Consider the following 23,073-nt stretch of genomic DNA (forward strand, 5'->3'; position numbering starts at 1 on the left):
GTTCCAAATCCTTTTTTGGGCCGGGCCCACCTTGGTTATCCTCCGCAAACAGTGGGATTTGGAAGTAGCCAACCTGGGTGGCCACCTCCGGTCCCGGAGAGCCGCCATTGGGTGTCTTTTCCATCTTGCATCTCCATCCCTCCTTTAGCGGGCCTCGGCACACCCGAATCAAATGATGGAGTCGTCGGCAAGCCGTCCACGAGCTCCATAGCGATCACGATCATTAGATTGAGACGGGAGATATGGCAAAACGGAGCGGATAGGGGCTCTCCGGGAGCGGACCGGGCCGACGCTGGCTGGCGTATGCCAGTAGTATATCGGCGGTGGTGGCAAAGCACAACGCTTTAGCCGCGGGCGGGTGGAGGTCGGTCGGGGTCGGTGTTTTTACTCGAGTTTGTTTGTTTTTTGAAGCACGGCTTTGAAAGTTAGTCATCGTCACTTCCCCGGGGGCCCAAAAGTCGATACGCCCCCGTTGGAGTGCGGGCTTTTTTTTTTTTTTTGTTTCCCGTCGGCGTGACCTTTGGGCCGTCCGTAAAAAAAAAAGCAAAGCCACGCCTTTTTTCCCTCTCTCTTTTTCTCCGCCAACGGCTTTTGCCGCCGTAAAGGTGCAGTACGTGATCCAAGGCTACCACAAGAGGCGCGAGTACATTGCGGCATTCCTCAGCCACTTTGGAATGTGAGTGAAGCGGCGACAAACGGACGGCCACGGAGGATCCCGTCCTCTGATCTTTGACGGGACTCGGTGGCCGCGTTTAACCCCGCCGTGTGCGTCGCAGGGGAGTGGTGGAGTACGACGCCGAGGGATTTACCAAGCTTACTCTTCTACTCATGTGGAAAGACTTTGGCTTCCTGGTGCACGGTAGGTGTGGGCGGCAAAAGATGGCCGGCAAAAGATGGCCGGCAAGAGACGGCGGCCCGGTGACCCACTCTTGTCTCTTTAAACTGTCCCCAGTGGATCTGCCGCTGTATTTCCCCAGAGACCAGCCCAGCCTGACGTTCCAGTCCGTGTACCACTTCACCAGCAGCGGGCAGCTTTATTCTCAAGTGCAAAAGTCCTACCCTTACAGCCCGCGATGGGACGGCAACGAAATGGCCAAGAGGGCAAAGTGAGAGCCCGTTTGGACGCAATTGGTCCTCCCGTGGGGACGGACGGATAGCGGTCGACGGCGGCTTCTCCCCGGATACCCTGTTCATCTTGTCGTTGTCGTTGTCCTTTTTCCTATGGCAGGGCTTACTTCAAGAGCTTCATCCCGCAGTTCCAGGAGGGAGCCTTTGCCAACGGCAAACTGTGATTGGCCGACGGACCCGTGGCCCGCCGCCCGCCGGCACGGAGAGGGGGGAAAAGAGGCTCGGCTCCGATTGCCGGCGACTGGATTCCGATTGAACATTTTGGGCATTTTGGGGCACTTTTGAGCACGTTAGGGCACGTTAGGGCACGTTAGGGCACGTACGCCCAACACCTTTTCTACGTCTGGGGCCGGATTCTTGGAGACTTTTTGTCCAGTGGGAGCACAACTGGAGACAAACTGAATGACCATTGTTTTCCCTTGTGTACGGTGGGGGGCTGGTGGGGCTGAGGGGGCCGGTGGTGGGGGGGGATTGTTTTTTTTGACCTGGGGCGAGGGGGATGCTGTTCCTTTTTGTAGCCCCCGAGCGAGCCTGCGCTGGTTTAATACGTGGCCGTGTGCGCACGTGAGCGCCACGCTTCTTTTCCTCATTAAATAGGAGGGTGATGCTTGGGGGTCCTTCCTGTCCCCCGGGCCGGCCCTTTTGCTACATTTCTTGCCGCTAATGCAGCAACTGTCAAGTCCAATCGAGCACTCCAACGTTTGCGGGCCATTTACGGACTGCGACGTGGAGGCGCTGAGTCAAATCATTAAAAAAGAGAAGTAAAAAAAAATAGCTTCTTTCTTTTTGTCTTGTCTATTTTTAACCACACCGCCCGCTCCAGGTTTTTTTTTTTTTTTCTCCTCCCTCCGCTAAGCCGTTCCCGTCGCCGGGGGTGGATAGCCGCTCTCCTTCTGCCCGGACTTCTTGCCCTTTAGCCCCCGCCCCCAAAAAGTCCACCGATTGGGTCCCGGCCCAGTTTGACGTTGAGCCCGGGCCACGTCATCCCGCCAAGGCACCCGCCGGCGAGCAGAGTGTCTTTAACCACGCTGCGCTAAAGTGCTGCTAAAGTTACCTTTGAAGATGGCATGTCGTGCATGGCAGCGCGTGCTCTGCCAGCCCTCCCGGCTAATACGCCGCTAATCCGGGGCCTCCTCGACGGATGTCGCTTGCGCTAATTACCTGGTGGGGGGTGGGGGGAATAGATGAAAAATGCCCCCCCCCCGCAGACCGTCAAGCGCGGCAAAAGAGGTCAACGCATTGGAAACGGGAAAGGTCCCGAGGGAGGGCCTCAATCCGTACCGTCGGTATTTGGCGTCCCGAGTGGGCGGGGCCCCATCCCCTTGCGTCGGCTTCCTCGTCTGCTGACGGGGAGAAAAAAAAAGACACGGGGAGGGAGAAAGACGAGGCTGCCATCCCATCCCAAAGTGGGCTTGTGACCGGACTCTGGCGTACTTTGTCTCCTGTCTGCACGGACACTTTTGGGAAATTGGATGCCTTTCCCTCCCCTGCGATGGAAGCAAAAAGTCTGAGGGCGAGCCGCCCAGGCTTGTCCATGCCAACCGGCCGTGTTGAGGATGACGGAGCCGAGAGGCTTAAGTCGTTTTGCAAGGAGGAGGAGGAGTAAAGTGGGGGGGGGGGGCTTCTTTTTCTCCCATTCTCTTTGATGTGGGAATTTGAAGAAACGTCCCAGAGATTTGTCAGCAAAATGAAAAAAATGAGCGTGGGGTCCCTTCCTCTCCTTTTGAATCAAACTGCAGTGGCCCAGGAAGTCTAATTCCCCTCACACCACTATTTGGCGGGCGGATAATAGGGGGGGGGGTCTAGCTTAACGCCGACACTTAATTGCTAATTATGTCCCGGTCCAGCAGAAGCGCGGGGAGGAAACGTACGCCGTGCTAAGCCCATTTGACGCCAGCTCTTGGCCTTTTGTCAGCGTGCACCTTGTACAAAATGAAATTTGGAAGGCGGTAAACGTGGGCGATAACGATTCCAAAGGCGGCTCGCTCTCTTTCGTGGACGGACGCAAAATGGCAGAGAAAGTTTAGGGGGTGGTACCCCCCCACCCCCCTCCCTCCGTTGCCCGGGACTCGTGCGCCGGCCGTCAGTCCGGATGGAGGCGGCGTGGCTTGAGCTTGTCAGAGTGTTCTGATGGGCCGCTGGCACCGATAGACGGACCTGTCAGGTGAGATGACGGCCACAAGCCGAGAGGCGCGCCGACAGACCGCTGCTACATGCAATGTGACAAGTGCGCCGCCCTCCTTTCCTCTCCCAAGCCATGCTAAAAATCCAAGTCGGTCGGGGGGGCGTCAGCAAACTTTTCAGCCGAGCCCGGCAGACCCGTCCTCTACACCTACAACGGGCCGACGTCTTGAGAAAAAAGCTCCAAGACCAAAATGCTACAGACTCCAGCGAGCTGTCAATAGCGGTTAGGCTAGGGTGGGCGCTTGAGCCCAAAAACAGGAAGGCAATTGACTTTAGCCAAAGAAATGGCCGCTGGAGTATTTGATTCAAATGAAACACGGGGGCTTTTCCGACATTACAAGCGGGCCCGCAGTCTCATTTTCCCGGGAAAAGACAGTAATGAACGTCGATGGCCAAACGGCAAAAATTGCACAGAAATGGGGTGAAATCCACTTCCTAGCAGCATTTAGTCACTAAATACAAATACTGGAACTTTTCAGATATTACAAGCAGGGGTGTGGATTTCCCCGGGAAAAGACAGCAATGGACGTCAATGGCCAACCGGCAAACAATGCACTAAAATTGGGTAAATCCACTTCCTAGCAGCATTACTACATTAAATACAAACACTGGAACTTAAATACAAACACCGGACTGGCCCGGAGAACGACTTTTCCCGGGAATTTCATACAATTGAAATTTGATTTAGGAATATAGCCATATTTTACTCACCCCAAATCTTTTGTACCTTTTTATGCATCCTCCTTTCTTCCTTCTTTCCTGTCGCATTCCTGGCATCCATTTTTATTCCATTTGGTGCTGAAAATGTTTGTTCCCGCTGGCTTCCTTCGGAATTGTCCGAGCCTTCTCGATGATGTCCAACTTTTGTTTCCTTGAAGAGTCCGTCTTGAAAATGGCTTTGACAGTAAATGTGCAAACAAATCCATTTGTGCTCCCCCTTCGGCCACTGCGGGTTGACAAAAGCGCTATTAAATGATGACAAACGCGCTGTCAAATCAACACAACAATATATTTGTATCAAGGTGTGCAGCTTGCTACACGTGCAGCTGGCTAGCTCTGGCTCGTCCACTCTAGCCAATCATGGTTGGTGAAAGCGGTGACGTGTTCCTACACCGGCGACAAGGAAATGACAGATCCCTCCGCCTCCGAAAAGGCCAACTCGAAATCTAATTGGTTCAAGCCTTTTAATGCGGGAGGGCCTGCAGAATTTGAGGCGGATTTCTGACCATGGCAACAAATAATGGCTGAAATGTGATTGGTCAAATGCTTCAATATGAAAATCCACACATCTGGAAGCCGGGCAACCTGGGGGAAAAGCAACGAAAGGAAACCAAAAGACAATTTGGAATGATTTAATAAATATTCTTGGACAAAATATCATTGGCATCAGTCTGTGGTTCAGAAATGTCATGGGCCAGCAGAGAAGGCAGTACAATTGGCCAGTCTACTTCATTGGTTTGGCAAAATATCCCCCCCAAAATATCAGCGAGTAGACTCGTGGTTCCTCGCAAAGCCGTGAGAAGCCGTGAGATGCCACTGTCGTAGCCACGTAGCCGATGACATTTCTCGGTGGCGTCGGAAGCGGAAAGTGCGTTTGTCGCCTAGCAACACAGAGCAGAGCGGCGCGGAGCGTCGACGGCAACGGGAATCTCTTGGAACGTAGTGGACCTCTTTCAATTTATCCAAGGCGTTTTTGGCCGACCGACGGACGGCTTCGGCCAGACACCGGAATCAATGCGAGAGTGTGGAAGTGAGCGAGGGTGGGTCAAAGCCCCAAGCCTAATCCTCCTTCCCCCCCCCCCTTTTTTTATGTGTGAGGGGGCGTGGTCGCGGGGTCGGGGGAGGGAATCCCTCCTCCAGTACCAAGGAAATCCACCGTGCGCTCTTTCTGACGCAAATGCCCATTTTAGGAAGCGTGCGTCAATGGAGCCACTCACTGACGAGCTGACGGCCGCTGACGGCCGCTGACGTCCGAACCGGCACCAACAATCTTTTCAAACGGGTGTGCGCTGCGGATGAGCATTTCTCTTCCGCTCAGAGCCAGAGAGCCATCCATCCAGCCAGCCTTCCATCCAGCCAGCCAGCCGACCGGCACTCGAACTCGACGTGGCCGTCCACCTTATTGGATTTGGCCGTCGCTTAACGACGAAGACGCATGAAGGGCGCGCGCAGCCTGGCTGGCTCCCCTCCCTCCCTCCCCCGCCCGTTCGGCTCCAGTGGCCACGCCCATGAGCGTGACGTATGTGTGTGTTTTTCGTGGCTCGGTGTTGAAAAGCAGTTGCACTTCTCCATAGTGCCATTCAAATGAGTCATCTGGAGGAAGTGCGTTAATCTAAAAAAAAAAAAAAAGAAGAGAAAAAACACACCAAAAAAATACTCGCACACATACACAGAGGAGGAGAGGAGGTGGAGGAGGAGAAGAATCGAATGTCCAAGTGCTCCGCGAAGGCCAAAGATCAGACGTTGGAAAACAAAGAAAGTTGGCGCACCTTTTCAGTCGCACCTTTTTGAGGAACTCGAGAAAAGTGGCGCATTTTTTTTCACCAACTGTCATTTCTTTTCTTTTTGATTGATTGATTATTTTTTCAATTTCTTAGTTCTTATTTTTCTTCTCTGTACCCTCTTGACGGCGCCTTTGATGCGAGCGAGAATCGGCGACGCGCAAGATCCCATTTGTTGACCTGCGTTTTTTTTTCGGTTGGCCCCCGGATCATGTACCAGGAATACTCCGGGAATTACGACACCTCGTCCCGCGGCAGCAGTAGCACTTCACCGGCTCAGCCCGAGTCCTTCGCGAGCGGCGGCGGCGGCGGCGGAGTCGGCGTCAGCGGCGTCAACGGCGTCGGAATCGGAAGCTCCGTCTCTACCTCTACTTCAAGCTACCAGGTAAGTAAGTAAGCAAGACGGACCCTGGCTGCTTCTGTCACACTATCTCTCTTTTTTTCTTTTAATTATAATTATCGTTTTTATTACTGCCATCCTCGGCGGCAGGAAAAAAAACGAGCGATCGAACGCTACCGTTCCAGGCTGGATTTGCCAGGACTTTCCCCTCAAATGCCCCCCACGGAGAAACGACACGGAAACGGAACGCGCTCTTGTTTTTTTGCTTCCCCAAAGACAAAGTTGACGAGAGACTGGGTTTTAGAACGTGAAAGGGGATTTGGACGTGTAGCGCCGAAGCGGGGGCTCCGTCGATGACAGAGGTCGAGCCTTGTCGAGGAAGAAAACAAAAATAACAAAAAGGGAGCTGCGATTTAAACTGGAATTCGGGCACGCGTCAAATCGCGGCGAGACCTTTCTTGATCCAAATCCAATTTGTCGAGGGCAGCTCGGCTTTGCGCTTTAACGTCATCGAGTGCCTCAACGTCGGAGGAGGTTTTGAACGGATCTCCGTCCCAAACGTCCGAGGATGTTTTGGATGGATCGCCGCCGTCGTCGCCGCTCTACTTCCGGGGGGAAATGGTGTGCCGTTGGCCTCGCCAGGGCTGGGGCGGCCGTAGATTGGAGTGTCCCTCGCTCGATCCCTCCAACGAGCGGCTTCCCGGTCTTACGGGAAGCCGCTCGCTGGCTGGCTGGCGCCGAAGCCATGAGTCACCACCAACACCGGGTCGACAACAAAAAAGTTCCATCGGCGTAGCGTGGAGGAAGCGCGAGAATGACCTTCGTCATCCATCGAGGGTCTTGTTAGGGAACAGGTTGTCTTGTCTAGAAAAAAAAAATGGATGGGGAAAAATGGCTTGTCAGTTGGACAAAGGCTTTCTTTCTGACAGTTTTTTTTTCTTCTCTCTCTCTCTCTCTCTCTCGATGGGTCTGTGTAGAAATTCCGCGTGGACATGCCCGGCTCCAACAGTGCCTTCATCCCCACCATTAATGCCATCACCAGCAGCCAAGACCTCCAGTGGATGGTGCAGCCCACCGTCATCACGTCCATGTCTAACCCCTACTCGCGCTCCCACCCTTACGGCCATCACCTGAGCAACGGGCAAGGGCCGGCGGGCCACAACCCCTTGGCCCGTCCCGGGGTCATCCGCTCGGTCGGGGACGCCAGGGGCCGGCGCAAGAGAGACGAGCAGGTCAACGGAAAAGCCTCAATGAGTATTATTGTGGCCAGGGCTTTTGCGCTCTCCCCCCCTTTACTCACCCCGGGCTCTTTCTCACTAGTTGACCCCCGAGGAAGAAGAGAAGAGGAGGGTGAGGCGCGAGAGGAACAAGCTGGCCGCCGCCAAATGCCGCAACCGCAGACGCGAGTTGACCGAGATGCTGCAAGGGGTGAGTGGGCCACGCCGTCCTTCTTTGTCCGTTTGACACCACTCGTATCGGTCCGGCCCGACGCGCTTTGAACGCGCGCCGGACGGTCCGCCCTAGAGGAGTACCGAACGGGCCTTTGGAACGGGAGGCTAGGGCGTCCGTTCGGGGTTGTGGCGGGCGGGACCGGGCCGCCGCCCCATTGTACTCGGCGCCCGGCAATACAGGTTTGGCCCTGGGATCGTTACATAGACAAAGAAAGAGACTTTCTTCTCCGCTCGCTCAGTCAATCGATCGATCGCTGTCACAAAACACGGCCGTGGCCATATTTTGTTTGCTTGTTTGTTTGTCTGCGTCACCCTTTCTTGGCCCGGCCTTATTTGGAATACCAAACAAGGTAATGGCCGTTGGAGTAGGCAGCTGACGGCGCAGTTCCTTGGGGGGGGGGGCACTTCCTCATACCTTTGCCCATGAGTCAAAGTTCTCAGACGGCATGTCACCTTATCGGGCCTCTCTGTCTCGCATTGCGGATGAATTGCGCCTTGTGCTTTCCCGGACGAGCGCGCGCACGCGCACAGTGGCGCTCGACTTGGTGAAAAGCCAAAAGACGGGAAGTAGTCATTTGGTCGGGGCAATGCTGCCCTCTTTTGGCGGACATGCGCTATTACAAATCGAAAAAATAGCCGTGATAGTCAAGATTTTTCCTCATATCAAATCATTGCACATTTATTTTTTGGAAGTGATTAAAAACAACAACAACAACAACAACGGAAATGAAAATAAGACAATATGGTATTAAAAGGGGAGAATGTTTTGTGGTACCTGACTTTTGACGTGGCTTTTCAGGAGACGGAGCAACTGGAGGAGGAGAAAGCCGACCTGCAGAAAGAAATCCAAATCCTCCAGAAAGAGAAGGAAAAGCTGGAGTTCATGCTGGTGGCCCACAACCCGGCGTGCAAGCTGCCCGACGACGACAATGACGGCGACGACATCCGCCGCCGCCCTCCGCACCATCGGCGCTGCGCCCCGCCGCCCTTGACGGCCCCCCGCCACCACGTGGTGGTCAAGCAGGAGCCGGACGAAGCGCCCCTGGCCAAGGCCCAGCGTTCCGTCATCAAGCCCATCTGCCTGGGCCACGGGGGCGCGGGCCACATTGGCGGCATGGGCCACATTGGCGACGGCGACAGCCTCAACACGCCCGTGGTGGCGGCGTCCACCCCGGCCGCCGCTCCCGGGGCCCCCAACCTGATCTTCACCTACCCCAGCATGCTGGAAGCCGACAGCCCCTCTCCCTCCTCCGAGTCGTGCTCCAAGGCGCACCGTCGCGGAGGGGGCGTGTCCGTGGGTGGCGACCAATCCTCGGACTCCCTCAACTCGCCCACTTTGCTGGCCCTGTGAAAAAGGCCAGGAAAGGAGAGTCACACACACACACACACACACGAGCCACATCGCCGACAATCTTTTGGCGCGTTCAACGGCCGACCCCATTCAGATTTCCCCTCCCGCCTGAAATGTTTAAATGTTACCTAACATTCCGAGGACCCCCCCTCCCCGACGTTACATGAACATCCCGAGGTCAAGCGCCCACCCCCACGGCACCGTGACACGGGCTCACGTAGCATTCCGACTTGAGTTTGGTCGCAATAAGAATTTAGCCCGGGGGTTAGCCTAGAGTTTTTCCTGGATCCGTCCGTACTCCTTGGTGCGTTTTCAACTGGTCCCGTTTACTCACTGGCCACGGTGACTTGAGATGATGATTTACAGGATGTTCCAAAATATGTGACCCCATTTGGAAGGCCAATCTTTTGAAATATTTTCAAATTTTCACAGCTTGCATAGAAAGGGTTCAAGTTTGGCATTTGATCTTTTCAGCTTAACAAAGGGCGTAGACGTCCAGAGAAAAGGCACGGAGCATACTCCACCACGCACGCAAAATGTATTTTCTTTTGATGTGAACGTGTTTGTTAAGCTGAAAAGAGAGAAATGGCAAATATTATTTCCCAGAAAAACTTGAAAGGTTGCCACACAGGCGGTGAAAATCCAAGGTCATTCCGACAAAGAATGGCCTCCGAAATGCGGTCAAACATGTTGGGAGAGCCTGTGAAAATGTCTCGTTCATATATGTATTTGAAATGTATTTTTACAAGAATGAATGAAAAGCCATGATGACCGACCGCTTGCACTCTGCCTAGACAAAATGGATTGAAAAGGCTCACCGAGGCGGGGTGACGCTTGGCCATCTCCATTTTCACCGGAGAGTTCTCCTCTCTCTAGCCAAGAGCGTCACTCACGTGGCCTCCCTCTCCACGTGGCTTTCATGTGCTGAAAAAGAAGGAAAAGGAAGCCCTCATCTACCTGGTGAAAAGCAAAAGCGGGCCGGGTTTAACCAAACCAAAAAGCGCCGGTTGACATTTGGAAGGAAATGTTTGCGTGCTCAAAAGATTAAAAAAAAAAAACAAATATACATACGAAAAAACAGATGAAACTGTGGTCCAACCAGACAGACTGTGTGTCACCAGCTGCCAATGATGTCAACCCTGTTTATACCTTTTGTGAAGCTGCTTGTCTCTTTTTGATGGAAAAAAAAGCCTGTTAGGAATAGGACTGACACCCTCTTTCTCTCTGTGTTGACATTCCTATCTTTTCATGTGGCGTCCAATCATTCTTCTGCTATGAACTGAAAAGACTTTGTGGCGAATAGAGGTCCAATTTTTTGGAAGCGGGACGGTGGATTTTGTGGATTGGATGGCGATGTGAAGCCTTGGAGGAATACACCAGTACAGTGTACAAAAATTCTAGAGTTGAAAAACAAACTCACACAAATATTCAACACTGTGTATGTGAGAGACAGACAGAGAGAGCATCCTACCCTTAAAAAAAAAAGAGAACCAAAAGGAAAAGCTGTCCGCATGTGAAGATGTGCAATTTGTGAAGACGTAGGAAAGCCATGACGTACGTGATGTGGGTTATCGTCTACGTACGTCCTCCCTCTAGTGTCACTTGCCCGCTTGCCGATACTACTTGGACTTGTTTTCCAAATGCTTTAACTGTTCGAAACCACGACAAACAAACAAAAAAAGCAATATGTAAATAGCCATATTTGTTAATTTAAATAAATCCAAATAAAGTTCATTTCCAACCTGAATTCGTATGCTGCTTTCTTGCGGGGGTCCAAAAAAAAGGGTCTCTTTCCAGCCATTTGCTATCCGAGACGCGCAATCGCTGGATTGCAGTCGGGTGCTTCTTTCTTCAGTACAAACCTCATTGGTTCAATTGTTTGTGTTGGATCCGTCCGCTCCACCATGCACATTCACAAGGTCGAACACAAGTAAGCACGACAACACAGATGAGTGACATTTTGTCCCTTCGTGTGTGTGTCCTCGAGTGAGCGAATGTATTTGTAGCAAAAAGTCCACTTACCAATTAGCCTTGTTAGAGTTCGGTCGCTTGTTTCCTTTTTCGGTTTCCCCTTCTACAGACTTTTGCCTTCTTTTTTTACTAACAATGAGGATAAATGCTTCATCTGTGACCTAAAGACGGTCTTTGTTGACAATTGAGCAGCAAATGGTGTTGTTAGTATACGCCGTGGCTCCAATGAAAAAAGCCGCGTATAGGCTCCACACGTCGCCGTCGTTTGTTGATGACGTCAGGTGTTGTTCTCCAATACGATTCGTCAGTTCTTTGGGATTTTTCTATATTAGTACGTCACTGGCGGCCATCTTTTGTGTGTCGCTTTACGGGCCCAAGTCAGCCCTTTGCTGTGTGGCATTGGGTCGACTCGCTGCTTGCTCTGATAGTACGGCGAGAACGCTTGATCAATTCCCCCCAGGGAATATTTCCAAGTGTGTTATTGAGACTGTTTCTGGATATCTTCGAAAGGAATTGGGGGAAAAAGACAGAATCCCGAGAGTTAGTCGGCGTTATGAAAGGCTCCGTCGACGGCGATTCAAGTTTGTCTGTCACCTATGTTTGTGCCGGATGGATTGAAAAGGGAAAAGCTGCAACTGCAGACCAAGGGCTTTGCAAAACCACCCCTGCCTGGTATAAACTGTCAAAGCCAGTTCAAGAGTCTTTTTTTTTTTACCTATTTCATATAATGGCCATCAAAGTGCAAAATAGACATTCATTTACCAGGGCTAGGCAAATGGGCAATCTTAAAAAAGGGGGGTAAAAGTGAGTGTTTTGGTTTCAACCTCAACAGAACAAAACTTTCTGCAATACTAAGTGTCCAGCGTGTGCAATCAGTGGATTGGCTTCAGCTGCTGGTCACAACCCAACCCCCACTGGTTGAAGTTTGTCAGCTCGGTCGGTCGCTTCTGGACAGCTTGAGCCCAAAAGACCCCCCCCCCCCCTCTCCCCTCCCCTCCCCTCCCCTCCCACAGCTGCCCAACCCCCATTGCTTCAATTTCAAAAGCTGTCTTTGCTGAATGACTTGGGGAAAACACAAAGCAGCCAGTTGAAGACTTTATTTTTTATTTTTTTTTACCTATTTCAAACATGGGCCATCAATTTGCAAACTTTTGACCATTGAAGAGAGCAACAAGGGGGGGTTGGCAAACTAAATAAAAAGGGTAAAAGTGAGTGTTTTGCTTTCATCCTCAACAGAGCAAAAGTTTCTGCAATACTAAGTGTCCTGCGAGTGCAATCAGTAAATTGGGGTCAGCTGCTTCACTTGCATCCCAACCCCCGCTGCTTCAACTTTTCCCGCTCAGCTCGGTCGGTCTCTTCTGGACGACCTGAGCCAAAAGCTGCCCCCACCCTCCTCACCCACAGCGTCCCAACCCCCGTCCATTTTACTTTTTCACCTATGTATGTGCCTTTGTCACCTTTGCAAAGCCTGGTATAAACTGTCAATTCAAGACTTTTTTTTGGACCTAATTCAAACATGGGCCATCAAGTGACCATTTTGACTCATTTAAGAGCACCTTTGTTGAATGATAGTTCACCCATTTCATTATATACACAGCTGTGTATGATGACAATAAAGGCTTTGGATTTAATATAAGTGCCTATCATCCCATAAGACTAGGCTGTCATTTCAAACGATTCCACAAAATGTAGGCTTTGATAAAGAGGAAAGCTTTCCACAATACTAAGTGTCCTGTGACTGCAATCAGTGGATTGGCGTCAGCTGCTTGTCTTGCAGCCCAACCCCCGCTCCTTCCAAGTTTGTCAGTCAGCTCAGCTCGGTCGCTCGCTTGTGGATGATGGCCTGAGCCAAAAGCTGCCCCCACACCGAACCCAACCCCCGATGCGTCAAGTTTGTCAGTCAGCTCGGTGGCTTGTTTCTGGATGATGGCTTGAGCCAAAAGCTCCCCCTCCTTCCAACCACAACAGCCCAACCCCCATCCATCCAACGTTTTCCACCTATCTATGTGCTTTTGTCACCTTTGCAAAGCCCCCATCCCTGCCTGCTATAAACTATCAAGAGCCAATACAAGACTTTTTTTCACCTATTTCTAATGTGTGCCATCAAGTTTTGACCATTGAAGAGCAAGCAAGAAATTGAAGCATTGGACATATGAAGGAAGACATAGCTTCCCATAAGACTAGGCATTTATTTAACAGGGCTGGGCAAACAAAAAAAAGGACAAAATTGAGTGCTACGGTTTCAACTTCTAAAGAGGAAACTGTCCGCAATATTAAGTGTCCTGCATGTGCAATCAGTGGATCGGCGTCAGCTGCTTGTCACAGCCCAACCCCCACTGGTTGAAGTTTGTCAGTCAGCTCGGTCGGTCGCATCTGGACGGTGGCTTGAGCCGAAAGCTCCCCCCTCCTTCCACCCACAGTGGCCCAACCCCCGTCCATTCAACTTTTTCACCTATGTTTGTGCTTGATGCCTGACAAAACAAAAAGCTGTAAAGAGCCAATTCAAGACTTTTTTTTTTTTACCAATTTCAAACGCGGGCCATCAAAGTGTATACTTTTGACCATTTTGACTCATTAAAGAGCACCTTTGTTGAATATTTCACCCATTCGGTTCTAAACAGCTGTATATGATGCCAATAAAGGCTTTGGATTTAATATAAAGGCCTATCATCCCATAAGACTAGGCCGTCATTTCAAACGATTCCACAAATAAAGTGCAAGTTTTCCGCAATACTAAGTGTCCTGCGAGTGCAATCAGTGGATTGGCGTCAGCTGCTTGTTTTAGCCCGAGCCCCGCTGGTTCAAGTTTGTCAGCTCGGTCGCTGATGAACTGGACGGCAACCTAAATGATAATAGTGGGGGGTGCGGGGGGTGATGCAGGTCTAAAGGGCGGGACTGACTGGGGATGGAACCTTTTTTTCTTTAAAAAAAAACGACTCAGTAAAGTAAGTTTTTCCCCCTAAAAACGGCCAGGTATAGTAAAACAATTTCTTTAATTACCATGTATAGTAGGGCATTTTCCTGTACAGTACAGCTATTTAAAAAAATACAAATAAATACAAAACATGAATTTTAGTCTTTCACGTTTCCCCCAAGATAGCAGCAAAGTACTTTTTTTACCAGATGGCATTCATAGAAAATTCCTTCCTTGATTATCTGAAGCACTTATCCCCACCAGGGGGGTGTCAAAGCCTACAATCCCAGCCGACTGCGGCCAGTTCATCGCAGGCAGGGCAAAACAAAACGAACCCACCGAGCACAGCTAGGCTCGGGCAATTTAGAGTGTTGGAGCAGCTAGGCTAGCACGCACCTTTCCGGAGACGTGTATGGAAAGCGGGGCACCCGGAGGCCCGCCCACACACGGACGGTGAGGAGGACTCTGTGCCGGAAGCTGGTACCGACCGGCGAGGCTGGCGGGCTGACCACCACCACCACCACCGTCGGCGGCGGCAGCCCGTGTCGTCCTTTTTTGTCATCGGCCACGTGGGGTTTCAGGCCAGGCTGCTGTGACACAGCGGGCAGTAGTTGTACTTGCTGATCTGGTGGCTCTGGGCGCAGTGCTTGCACACGGCGCACATCCACAGGTGGTAGTCCCGGATGGGGCGACCGCTCACGATGCAGGTGGGCAACCTCTCGGCTGTCCTGAAAGCCAAAGACCGAGTGTTGGAAAATGGGAGGGGGGTGGCGCTGCCGGCCGGCGACGCTCTCCCTCACCCGTCCGGGGGTGCGTCCGGCTCCGACTTGTGGGCGTCTTTGGGCGCGTGCTTGGTGAAGATCTCCAGGGCCAGGTCTTCGTAGAGCTGCCGCTGCTCGGGCTCCAGGCTCTCGGCCGACTCCAGCTTGATGAAGGCCTGCGAGCAGGTGCCGAAGGCCCGCCCCGAAGACGAGCAGACGGCCAGCAGCGAGTAGATCTCCGCCGCGGGGATGATGTCCTCGTACTCGCGAAGGTGAAGGGCTTAAAAAAAAAAAAAAAAAAAAAAAAAGCAGGAGGGGACGGCCGGTCGACAATCAACTCTTTTGGCTGGGATCAAATTGAGGCGTTACTGTGGCCCCGTTTTTTCTTGAAATCCACGGCCTTTCCGTGGCTTCCTCGGTTACCCGTGTGCATGGCGTTCTCCGTGCAGCCTCCGTACAACTGCCTTTGAGCCAGCAGGAAGAAGTGATAGGCCTCGGCTCCACGCCACGCGTTGTCCAGTATGCGATTGTCCGAAGAGGCCGTGTCTTCCTCCAGGAGCCCGGCCAGGGCAAAGGTGGCCTAACAACAGAGAAGGTTTAAAAAAACAAACAAAAAATATGAGTCAGCGAGAGTCAAGTCTGTTTTTTTTTCTCGTTTTTTTTTCTTCTACCTCCGACTTTTTCCCTTTAGCTTTACTCTGTTGCGACGTCTTCTTCTGCTCGTGGTGGTTTTCCACCAGACGAGCCGCCAGCACGTAGAGTTTCTTGACCCGCAGTGGCCGAGACCTTTTCTTGGCCTCCTCGTCGGCTATCTGAGAGGAGAAGAAGGAAGACGGGAAAAATAAATACACGGCGCCGGGCGTCTTCCGAGTTAGAGAGGACTTGCCTTAAACATGAGCTTGGCGGCGTCCAGGAAATGGTGCGCCTTTTGATACAATTCTACCGCCTCCAGAATTTTGTTCTTCTCCAGGAGATGGGAAGCATATTTGGACAGGAGGGGTTTAATCTCTTTCATTTTGTGGTTGCGGGCTAGTTCCACAGCTTTGTTCCACTGGTCAGAGAAAGAAAGGAGAAAGGAGGCCACGGCCCATCTCAAGACCACCTCACATCGGGAGACGTGGGGTCGGCCGACGGATTTGGGCACGGCGGGGTCGCCAGAGCGGGACTAAAACGTCGGTGGCCGTGCAGATCTCACCTGGTTGAGATGGACACAAGTGTCCACGGCGGCTTTGGCCCGGTTGCATTTCAGGTAAGAGTCCACGGCCTGCTGGCACATGCCCACCGTGGTAAACATCTGGCCGATCTCCTACGGAAAATGGGGGGGGGGGGGTGTAATTTGTTACCGTGGGCCGTCCAGTGTCCGGGCGGTGCCCGTCTTACCGGCAAAAGCGGGTGATTTTCCGGAAGCGAGTTGCTCAACTTTTCCAAGCTGTCGTAGTCCTCCAGCATGTAGTAGCATTCTGCCAATTTCTCCTGGTGGCGGCCCTGAAGATAGTACTGCACTGCGTTGACCCTTCCGTAGGGAGAGTGAGAGAAAAGGTAAGAAGTGCCAAAAGCCCAATTCAGATTCCAGTTCCAATTCCAGGCCCTCGCCTAAACCCCAGCGGACGCAAAATAGTGGCCACCATTTTTGTCTGTCGGCAAAGTAGTCTCCGATGGCGTTGTAGGCTTGCTCCAGTAGAGCGTCGTCGCAGTCCCCGGAGCCGGTTTGGAGCAACTGGAGCACCCGGAACCAATCTCCCAGCTTCATCCTAAGGCTAATGGCCAGGTCCCTGCGGAAGGAGTTCCGAGTGGGCGGCTCTCTGGGGTGTGGGCGGCTCTCTGGGGTCTGCCCGGCGCCGTGTAGGCTCCCGACCGGCCCCACCTTACCTTCGGTCCATGTCCAAGTACATGCGCTCGGCTTCCTCGAAGCGGCTGAAGTAAGCCGCCACCTCGGCCTGTTTCATGGGCTCGCTCTGCAGGTTCCCCAGGCGCTTGACAAACTCGATGCCTTGGTTGTCCTTGCAGCGGACGAAGGCCTGCTCGGCCGTCTTCAAGTCCACTTTCTGGAGGGCCGCCTCGGCCAGCAGACGCCTGCCGTCAAAAAGAAGCGACGGTCGGGAGATCCGGATTTGATGAATTGATCGATCGATTGATTGATTGATTTTTTTTTCTTTCTTCCCGGCCATCACGGCCAATGGATTTTACCAGAGTCTGGGATGGGGATTATCCTCGATGAATTGCGAGGCGTCTGCGATTCCCACTTTTTCAATCAGAACGCGGCTGTCTCTCAAGGAACGGATTTCAAAGTTGATGAGGTTGTCTTTGTTGGGGCTCTCCGGGTCCTGTCAAAGAGGGAAATGACCAAGCGCCCAGAAAGCCCCCCCCCCCCCCCCCCCCCCCCACCATGAGTGAGCCAGCCAAAGCGGCAGATATTTCAAAATGCCTTTTATACCTTCATGATTTCGTCCAGCAGGACAGACTTGATCTCCAGGTCCTCAAAGTTGCAGATATATCCCGACGTCTGGATGGGTTCCTGCACTCGGACGTGGACGTCGTCATTAAGCGTGGATGCCGGCGTTTTTAATCGGGAGAAGCGGGCGCGTGGGTGGATCCCACGCTCTCCCAAATATATATCAATTGTGGTCCTATTTGAACGGGGCGACCCCCACCGACCACGCGTGACTCACCTCCGGGTCCAGGTTCCTGAAGACGTACATGGTGGTCTTTTCCATCATGGCAAAGAGATGGGGGTTGTCCTTGGCCCACTTCATGTCCCAAACATCTTTGCGTTCAAACTTGGCCGGGTCCCCGACGGAGACCTGAGCGCCGGCGCCGTCCCCCGCCGAGGTCTCAACCTCCACTTCCAGCAAAGTCAGCACGCCCGAGATGTCAATGACGGCCAGTCGACTGTCAAAAGGACAAAATGGGGGGGGGGGGGGGGGGGGGGGCTAAGCCAAAAGAGTCGTGCCTTCTACAGCCGGCCGAGGGCCGAAGGGAAGCAACATTTGCAATTCAAGTTCACCTGGAGGTGCAGTTTAAAGAGAGATGGTGGGCTCGGTGCATCATGTATTTCTGGATCAGAAGGACATTTGGCAGGCTGTATCTGTGGAGGAGGCCCGATTCTCGGCCCTGTAAGGCAAAATGGGGGGGGGGAAATGGGCTAGTCACTTGGAATTGGGGACACCGGGACACACGGGCTTGGATGTCAAGGTGAAACTAAAAAGTCTGGCTTTGTGTGCTCACAAATATTGGACATGGTGCGGTGACAATTTGGTCAGAAAATGAAGTAGTCTGCGGTGTCAATTTGCTAGGATCTGGTAGTCTTTCGGCATGCAGGCCAGCCACTTTGGAAGTTTCTTGTGCACTTACCACAATCAACGTCTTATCTGTGGCCGTGCAACAACAGATGGGATCTCTGGTTGCCTTCAAAGAAGAGAGCAGTGGACATTGATGTCTTTGGATGCGTACGTAGACTTTTTTTTGGGGGGGGGGGGGACTCACGCTGAAGGCCTTGGCAAAGTCTTCTCCGTTGTCATTGACGCCGGTGGTACTGCTGTCTATGTGATAGACCCTACAAAAGAGGGCGAGCGGGAGAAGCAGTCAGACAGACGCTTGCACCGACGTGACTTTTCCCCCGGACCGTCTGGAGCGCCGCCGTCTGCGTCGGCGTCGGCGTCTACGGCGGGGGAGGACCAGCGGATGAATGAATTCTATTCACAGTCGGGACGGACACTCTGAGACCGGAGGCGTGCGCTGGGTTATCTTGCCTCCCTGTAACTTTCCGTGACCACCTTGGTGTGTACTGTCAGTCTTGGCACGGGCCTACTGGCTAAAGCTCAAGTCCAGCTGCACCTCCGCCGTGGCATCAAATAATCACGTGAAATAGAACAACAACAAAACAAAAAAACACGGAATGAACTCCCACCTTTCTCTCCCTTCCTTCTTGGTTCTGGTCACTTGGTTGATCTCCAGGGCGGTTAATTTATTGGCCACTCTGTATTGCCACAAGTAGAAAGCCTCCTTGGAAGCGGCGATCACGTGAGTCCTGGTCATGGTCACGAACATGGGACCTGGGCCAAAGCAACGTGGAGATGAGTGGACGTTTGTTTTTTTGTCAGAAATAAAAAAAAAGAAGTCTTTCTTGGCCGAGGCCGGTGGGCAAACACCGGGCCCGCAAATGGAATGTTGAATATTTGGGAACGTCTATTGGCCCCGGGTTGCACCAAAGGAGCTCCCGCTACCGGCCGTCTATTGGTCCCCAGCGCCGGGCAGGCGTGGGCGGGCGGCGGCGCCCCCCCCCCCCCCCCTTCTTCTCTAACCTTTGAGAAGGTGTATTGTGGCGTATTTGAAATGGCAACTCACAAATGTCGATGTACTTGGAGTCCAACGGCGTCCCGATGGAGTTGCACAAAATCAGGGCGTACTGAAAGAAAAGCAAAGGCCGCGCGCGGATTGCGAGCTACCCGTCCCATCCAAGATTACCGTCACAACGTTACCTTTGCGCCGCTCCCAGACTCGGACTGGCCGTTTCCCTAGGCGGAAAGAAATAAGCTTAAGAGACTTGCGCACAGACGACGGACGGACAACGGCAGCCCGACCCGTCCGTCCGACGGCCTTTCCTCTGGCAGTAAATATGTCCTTTTGCTTTAGACTGACTACACCCTGCAGCTGCTGCTGCTCCTTTCTAGCTATAGAGCTGAGAAAAGCCAGTCAGATGAGAGCGTACCTGGGCCTGGGGGTCTTCCGCCTTGCTGGCCAGAGTGCAAAAGTCCCCCGACGTGGTGATGGACATGAGACTCTTGACGTACTTGACAAATTTCTCATTGTTTTTAGTGTCCCAGAAGATGACGCAGTATTCCTGGCGCTCCGGCTTTGTGAAAGCGTAGACCACTGTGCTGCAGCAGAAGCCCCACTAGCAAGGAGAAACAAAAACAAAGGAAAAAGTCACGGGACTTGGCGCCTTGTCGGGTACGACAACTCTCGTCAATGCTCGAATGGAAAACGTCCAATGAAGTGAGTCAATTGGGTCAAGAAGATGATGAGGACGATGTGGATTTGAGTGCATTTGTATACTTTGTAATCGGGTCTGATGTTGGCAAAATAGATGTAAGAGTCGACGGCCAGGCTCATGCGCAGTCCGCCCCCTTCCCAGGCCATTCCGCTCATTTGCTTGCCCGGCACTTTCAACGTCCGAAGGTGCTGCGCAAAAGTGGTGCACAGATCAATGGGAAATTCAACCTTTCGCCACATTTCAAAAGGACATTTGAGGACCACGTGGCCCGTATACATTTCACTCATTGGTGGATAGGCAAGGTTGCCGGGCGGGCCCACCTCTCCGAAGGGCGTATAAAACTGCACCACGTTGATTTCTGCGTCCGAGTTGAAATCCTTGAAGGAACCGGCCAGCGCCAGCACACTGCCGCAATGGTTCCACTGAACGCTGACCACATTGACCGTGGTGTCAATACAGACTGGGTCTGAAAGAAAATGCCCCAAAAAATTGGAGCGAGCTAATGGCGGCCACAAAAAAACATCCCGGCGGTGGCGGCGGCGGCGACTAAAACATCCCGGCGCCGGCGACTGACTTTCGTCCGTCTCGTGGCGCATGACCTGACATCTTCCGTTTTGAAAACAGATAGCCAGGCAGGGACACTCGGGTTCCACGTAACCCCTGCTTCCCGAGTACCAGTGAATGCCCGCTATCCTGGCGGCTCCCGTCACGTTGGTCAGGCAGCCGATGGTCAGTTTCATCTGAGAGGGGGGGGAAAAAAAACAAGAAAAAAAACATTGGAAATTGGCTAATAGTAAAAAAAAACACCAACACAGAGTCATTAAAAGAAATTCCATACTGCACCGGTGGCAAAAAGTTTGGGTTTGTTTTCCCTCAGACCCATCCGCTCGGTAAAATAGAAACCAGACAAATATGTCATGGTGTTTTAGGTGAAAGTTGAATTTGAAGAAAATGTGTAGGCTGCTTGACCTTCGTGTTTACTCTTTGGCTCGTGTCAGCCAGCCAGCTGAATTCACAAGAGCGTGCCACATTTCAGCTTCCACCGCCCTGCCGTGCCGTGCCGTGCGCGCCACTTAAAACGGCCAATTCTTCTGCTTATACTCACTATGAAATTGCCGTGATTGTCAAATATGTGCACTTCCCCGCTAGCCATGCCAAAGAGCAGAATCTTGCTGTCCGGAGACCACGCCACATGCGCCAGCTGATTTCCTTTCAGCTCTTTTCCCCAAATGCGGTTACCTGGGGGAAGAAAGACCGCGTGCAAAGTCAACGGCGGCGTGCACGCGTCCCCGTCGAGCGACCCACCGTGAGGGCCGAGCGGCGTCCCCGAGACGGACGGATCCGGGGCGCTTACCGTCCACGGATCCGACTATGACCGCCCCGTCTTCGTAGACGATGCAGATCTTTTGACCGTCGGCGTTCCAACTCATGCTCCTCACCACCGACTTGTTCCTGTTATTGATCATTTCCTCGTACCACACACCTTTGGAAGAGAAGGCGGTAGGAGAAAAGGCCGGAGGAGGAGTTCCCGGCTCGTGATCCAACGTTACCTTTGTAGAGCATCCACACGATGATCAGTCCATTCTGGTCACTGGTTGTCAGTTTTTCAAACTGTTCGTTCCATGTCACCACTTGGACGGCACCTGAAAGGGAAATGGGATTGCCCGCCGTGTCATTTGGATTTTCCGGACGGCGGGGAAAGAGGCTCTGCGCTCACCGCTGTGTCCCCCCAATGTCTGGTTCATGGATAAATTGCTGGGTGCCGCAAGTCCTTTAAGTTTGGCGTCATCTGCCGATGGAGAAAGAGAGGGGGAGGGGGGGGGGGGATATGAGCTGATTTCGGCACCGATGCTTTGGGTAGAAAAAAAAAAGCCTAATTGTAATCTCCCCATTGTTTGTCCGAGCGGCCGTGGGCGAGGCGGCCGGCAGGCCGGTACCGGTCGTACTGGGAGGCACCAGGAAAGCACTGAAAGGCTTTCGGCGAGCTTTAAAAAGATTTCCTCGGCGGCGCGTCAACCATTGTTTGGCCAAATCTCAATCACACGGATCTTAAGTAACAGGCCAGGGGGCAAAAAAAATAAAAACTTGGCGTTTTTGGAGTTTGTTTTTTGTTGCAATGTGCGCGCCGACATTGATTCTCCCGTTATATACGACAAGACTCGGTGGGGTGGCTTACAAATGGCAAGAGTGTACCTGTCTGCGTTTCAAGTTTGAGCACTTTTAAGAGGCCGTCGTCGCCTCCACAGGCGATGAAGCCTTGATCTTTGTTCCAGGAGACACATTTCAAGTGAATGCTCCTGGGGATGGCAATCTAAAAAGGACAAGAGCATAAACATTCTCGTCAAGCCCATATGCTTGAATTTCTTTCTTTCTTTTTCTTCTTCTTCTACTTCTTATGAATATGAGGCTGCTCACCTTTTTGTAGAGATAGATAAACATGGTATTGTCAAGGCTGCTTTAAATCACTATCACCACGGATACCAACTAAAAGACAAAATGCACATGAACTGTAGGTAGACATTATTATTATTCTTCTCGGAAAAATCCTAACCCATTCTAATCCGATTATCGGTGATAATGCACCAACGAGCTGTTTGAGTAATTCGACATGGTGAAAATAAATGGAAACCTGGACATTTAGTCCGGGTTCCAATGAAAAATGTCTGCTCCCAAACTAATGAGATGGACAACTAAAATATCAATCAGGCTGGGCTCTCTCTCTCCTGTGATACCAACTAAAAATATACAAATATATGGTCATTTTCTTTTCATCAATTTAGACGTGTGGAACTTTCTTAACACTTTCTTGCCCAAATGGATAACCTAAATAAGGATTTTTTTCTACCTTTTTTGCCCCTAACCCTGTAGACTGAAGAGCACGATCGAGAAGAAACTCTGGCACTGTCCCTGCCTGAAAATGTTTCATTTTGTTCCTACTACTACCAGCTCATATTTAATGTGTCATTGTGTACAAACGTGTAGGCAGGCAACTATTGTTCGATGAATTCATGAATGACGCGCATTGTCAGCGCCAATGGTGAGCAAACTAAAGGCTTGTGTTTTGGTACACATAAACACGACGCACAGCCAGCTTCAATGAAAATTGCACGGTGGAACGAGCACCGCTAGCAATAGCAAATTGGTCAAGGGACTACGTTGGACTAAAATCAACAGGATTCCTTTTTGCTTTCGGCCCGCCCGAGTCGTGATATGTTAGCAAACACTACTTTCCTAGCTAAGCTAGCACCACGCAAATAGCTGCGGGTGGGAAAACAAAGTGCGTCTACCCCCCACAAAAGAAACCAGACGAGCTTCTTTGATACTTACATGGGTGTCGAAATTGCTAATCATGTGAGGGCAAAGTTGACTGTTTCGAAACGTTTGACGCTGGAAAATGAAGCTCCCGCCGTCGTCCGTGACAACAGTAGACGCGCGGCGGCGGTCTTTGTGGGAGTTGTAGTTTTTCCTCTCCGTTGTAA

At 52.0% G+C, this 23,073-nt stretch overlaps 3 protein-coding genes and 1 long non-coding RNA gene across 5 annotated transcripts in view; 2 read left to right on the plus strand and 2 right to left on the minus strand.

Moving 5' to 3' along the window:
* babam2 (BRISC and BRCA1 A complex member 2) overlaps positions 1-1,567 on the plus strand; it is a 17,703-nt gene extending 16,136 nt beyond the window's left edge. The window contains exons 9-12 of the mRNA XM_077730591.1: positions 606-676; positions 777-859; positions 953-1,106; positions 1,229-1,567. Of these exons, the coding sequence (XP_077586717.1) occupies positions 606-676; positions 777-859; positions 953-1,106; positions 1,229-1,292 (372 nt within the window). The 3' untranslated portion in view covers positions 1,293-1,567. The remainder of the gene's footprint in view (positions 1-605; positions 677-776; positions 860-952; positions 1,107-1,228) is intronic.
* A 3,620-nt stretch (positions 1,568-5,187) lies between these two features.
* On the plus strand, positions 5,188-10,702 carry fosl2 (FOS like 2, AP-1 transcription factor subunit). The gene is made up of 4 exons (XM_077730592.1): positions 5,188-6,198; positions 7,131-7,385; positions 7,474-7,581; positions 8,404-10,702. Exons 1-4 carry the CDS (start codon positions 6,025-6,027, stop codon positions 8,953-8,955), a joined length of 1,089 nt encoding a protein of 362 aa, XP_077586718.1. The 5' UTR covers positions 5,188-6,024; the 3' UTR covers positions 8,956-10,702.
* LOC144205952 (uncharacterized) lies at positions 9,155-11,210 on the minus strand. The gene is made up of 3 exons (XR_013328251.1): positions 10,978-11,210; positions 10,698-10,852; positions 9,155-10,604 (listed from the first exon to the last, which is right to left on the minus strand). It is a non-coding gene; the product is annotated as an uncharacterized LOC144205952 (long non-coding RNA).
* Positions 11,211-13,902: 2,692 nt separating this feature from the next.
* On the minus strand, positions 13,903-23,038 carry wdr35 (WD repeat domain 35). 2 transcript variants are annotated; one of them, XM_077730576.1, is made up of 29 exons: positions 22,922-23,038; positions 22,010-22,078; positions 21,788-21,905; positions 21,312-21,383; positions 21,145-21,237; positions 20,949-21,077; positions 20,700-20,833; positions 20,169-20,334; positions 19,915-20,060; positions 19,657-19,782; positions 19,310-19,495; positions 19,080-19,115; positions 18,946-19,006; positions 18,509-18,653; positions 18,085-18,154; positions 17,953-18,006; positions 17,606-17,712; positions 17,271-17,490; positions 17,036-17,116; positions 16,789-16,925; positions 16,471-16,674; positions 16,227-16,373; positions 15,982-16,114; positions 15,797-15,907; positions 15,488-15,652; positions 15,273-15,413; positions 15,025-15,181; positions 14,641-14,881; positions 13,903-14,568 (listed from the first exon to the last, which is right to left on the minus strand). In XM_077730576.1, the coding sequence occupies exons 2-29, from the start codon at positions 22,031-22,033 to the stop codon at positions 14,418-14,420; spliced, it is 3,555 nt and encodes a 1,184-aa protein (XP_077586702.1). In that variant the 5' UTR covers positions 22,034-22,078; positions 22,922-23,038; the 3' UTR covers positions 13,903-14,417. The 2 variants fall into 2 exon arrangements, with proteins under 2 accessions (XP_077586702.1, XP_077586703.1); XM_077730577.1 differs by lacking the exons at positions 21,788-21,905; positions 22,010-22,078; positions 22,922-23,038 and having other exon boundaries at positions 20,949-21,046; positions 21,312-21,345.
* Positions 23,039-23,073: the final 35 nt, after the last annotated feature.

This window comes from Stigmatopora nigra, chromosome 13, assembly GCF_051989575.1.
Source record: "Stigmatopora nigra isolate UIUO_SnigA chromosome 13, RoL_Snig_1.1, whole genome shotgun sequence".
Taxonomy (NCBI): domain Eukaryota; kingdom Metazoa; phylum Chordata; class Actinopteri; order Syngnathiformes; family Syngnathidae; genus Stigmatopora; species Stigmatopora nigra.

What these genes read in the sequence shown, in the direction of transcription:
- wdr35 (XM_077730576.1), bottom strand. Translation starts at nt 22,033, where the DNA reads ATGTTTATCTATCTCTACAAAAAG. An exon ending in CAAACTTGAAACGCAGACAG is followed by an intron (nt 21,384 to 21,787) that starts GTACACTCTTGC and finishes CTCCATCGGCAG; the next exon opens with ATGACGCCAAACTTAAAGGA. An exon ending in TTTGCCGACAGACAAAAATG is followed by an intron (nt 16,115 to 16,226) that starts GTGGCCACTATT and finishes TCCCTACGGAAG; the next exon opens with GGTCAACGCAGTGCAGTACT.
- fosl2 (XM_077730592.1), top strand. Translation starts at nt 6,025, where the DNA reads ATGTACCAGGAATACTCCGGGAATTACGACACCTCGTCCCGCGGCAGC. An exon ending in CCTCTACTTCAAGCTACCAG is followed by an intron (nt 6,199 to 7,130) that starts GTAAGTAAGTAA and finishes GGGTCTGTGTAG; the next exon opens with AAATTCCGCGTGGACATGCC. An exon ending in GGCGCAAGAGAGACGAGCAG is followed by an intron (nt 7,386 to 7,473) that starts GTCAACGGAAAA and finishes CTTTCTCACTAG; the next exon opens with TTGACCCCCGAGGAAGAAGA.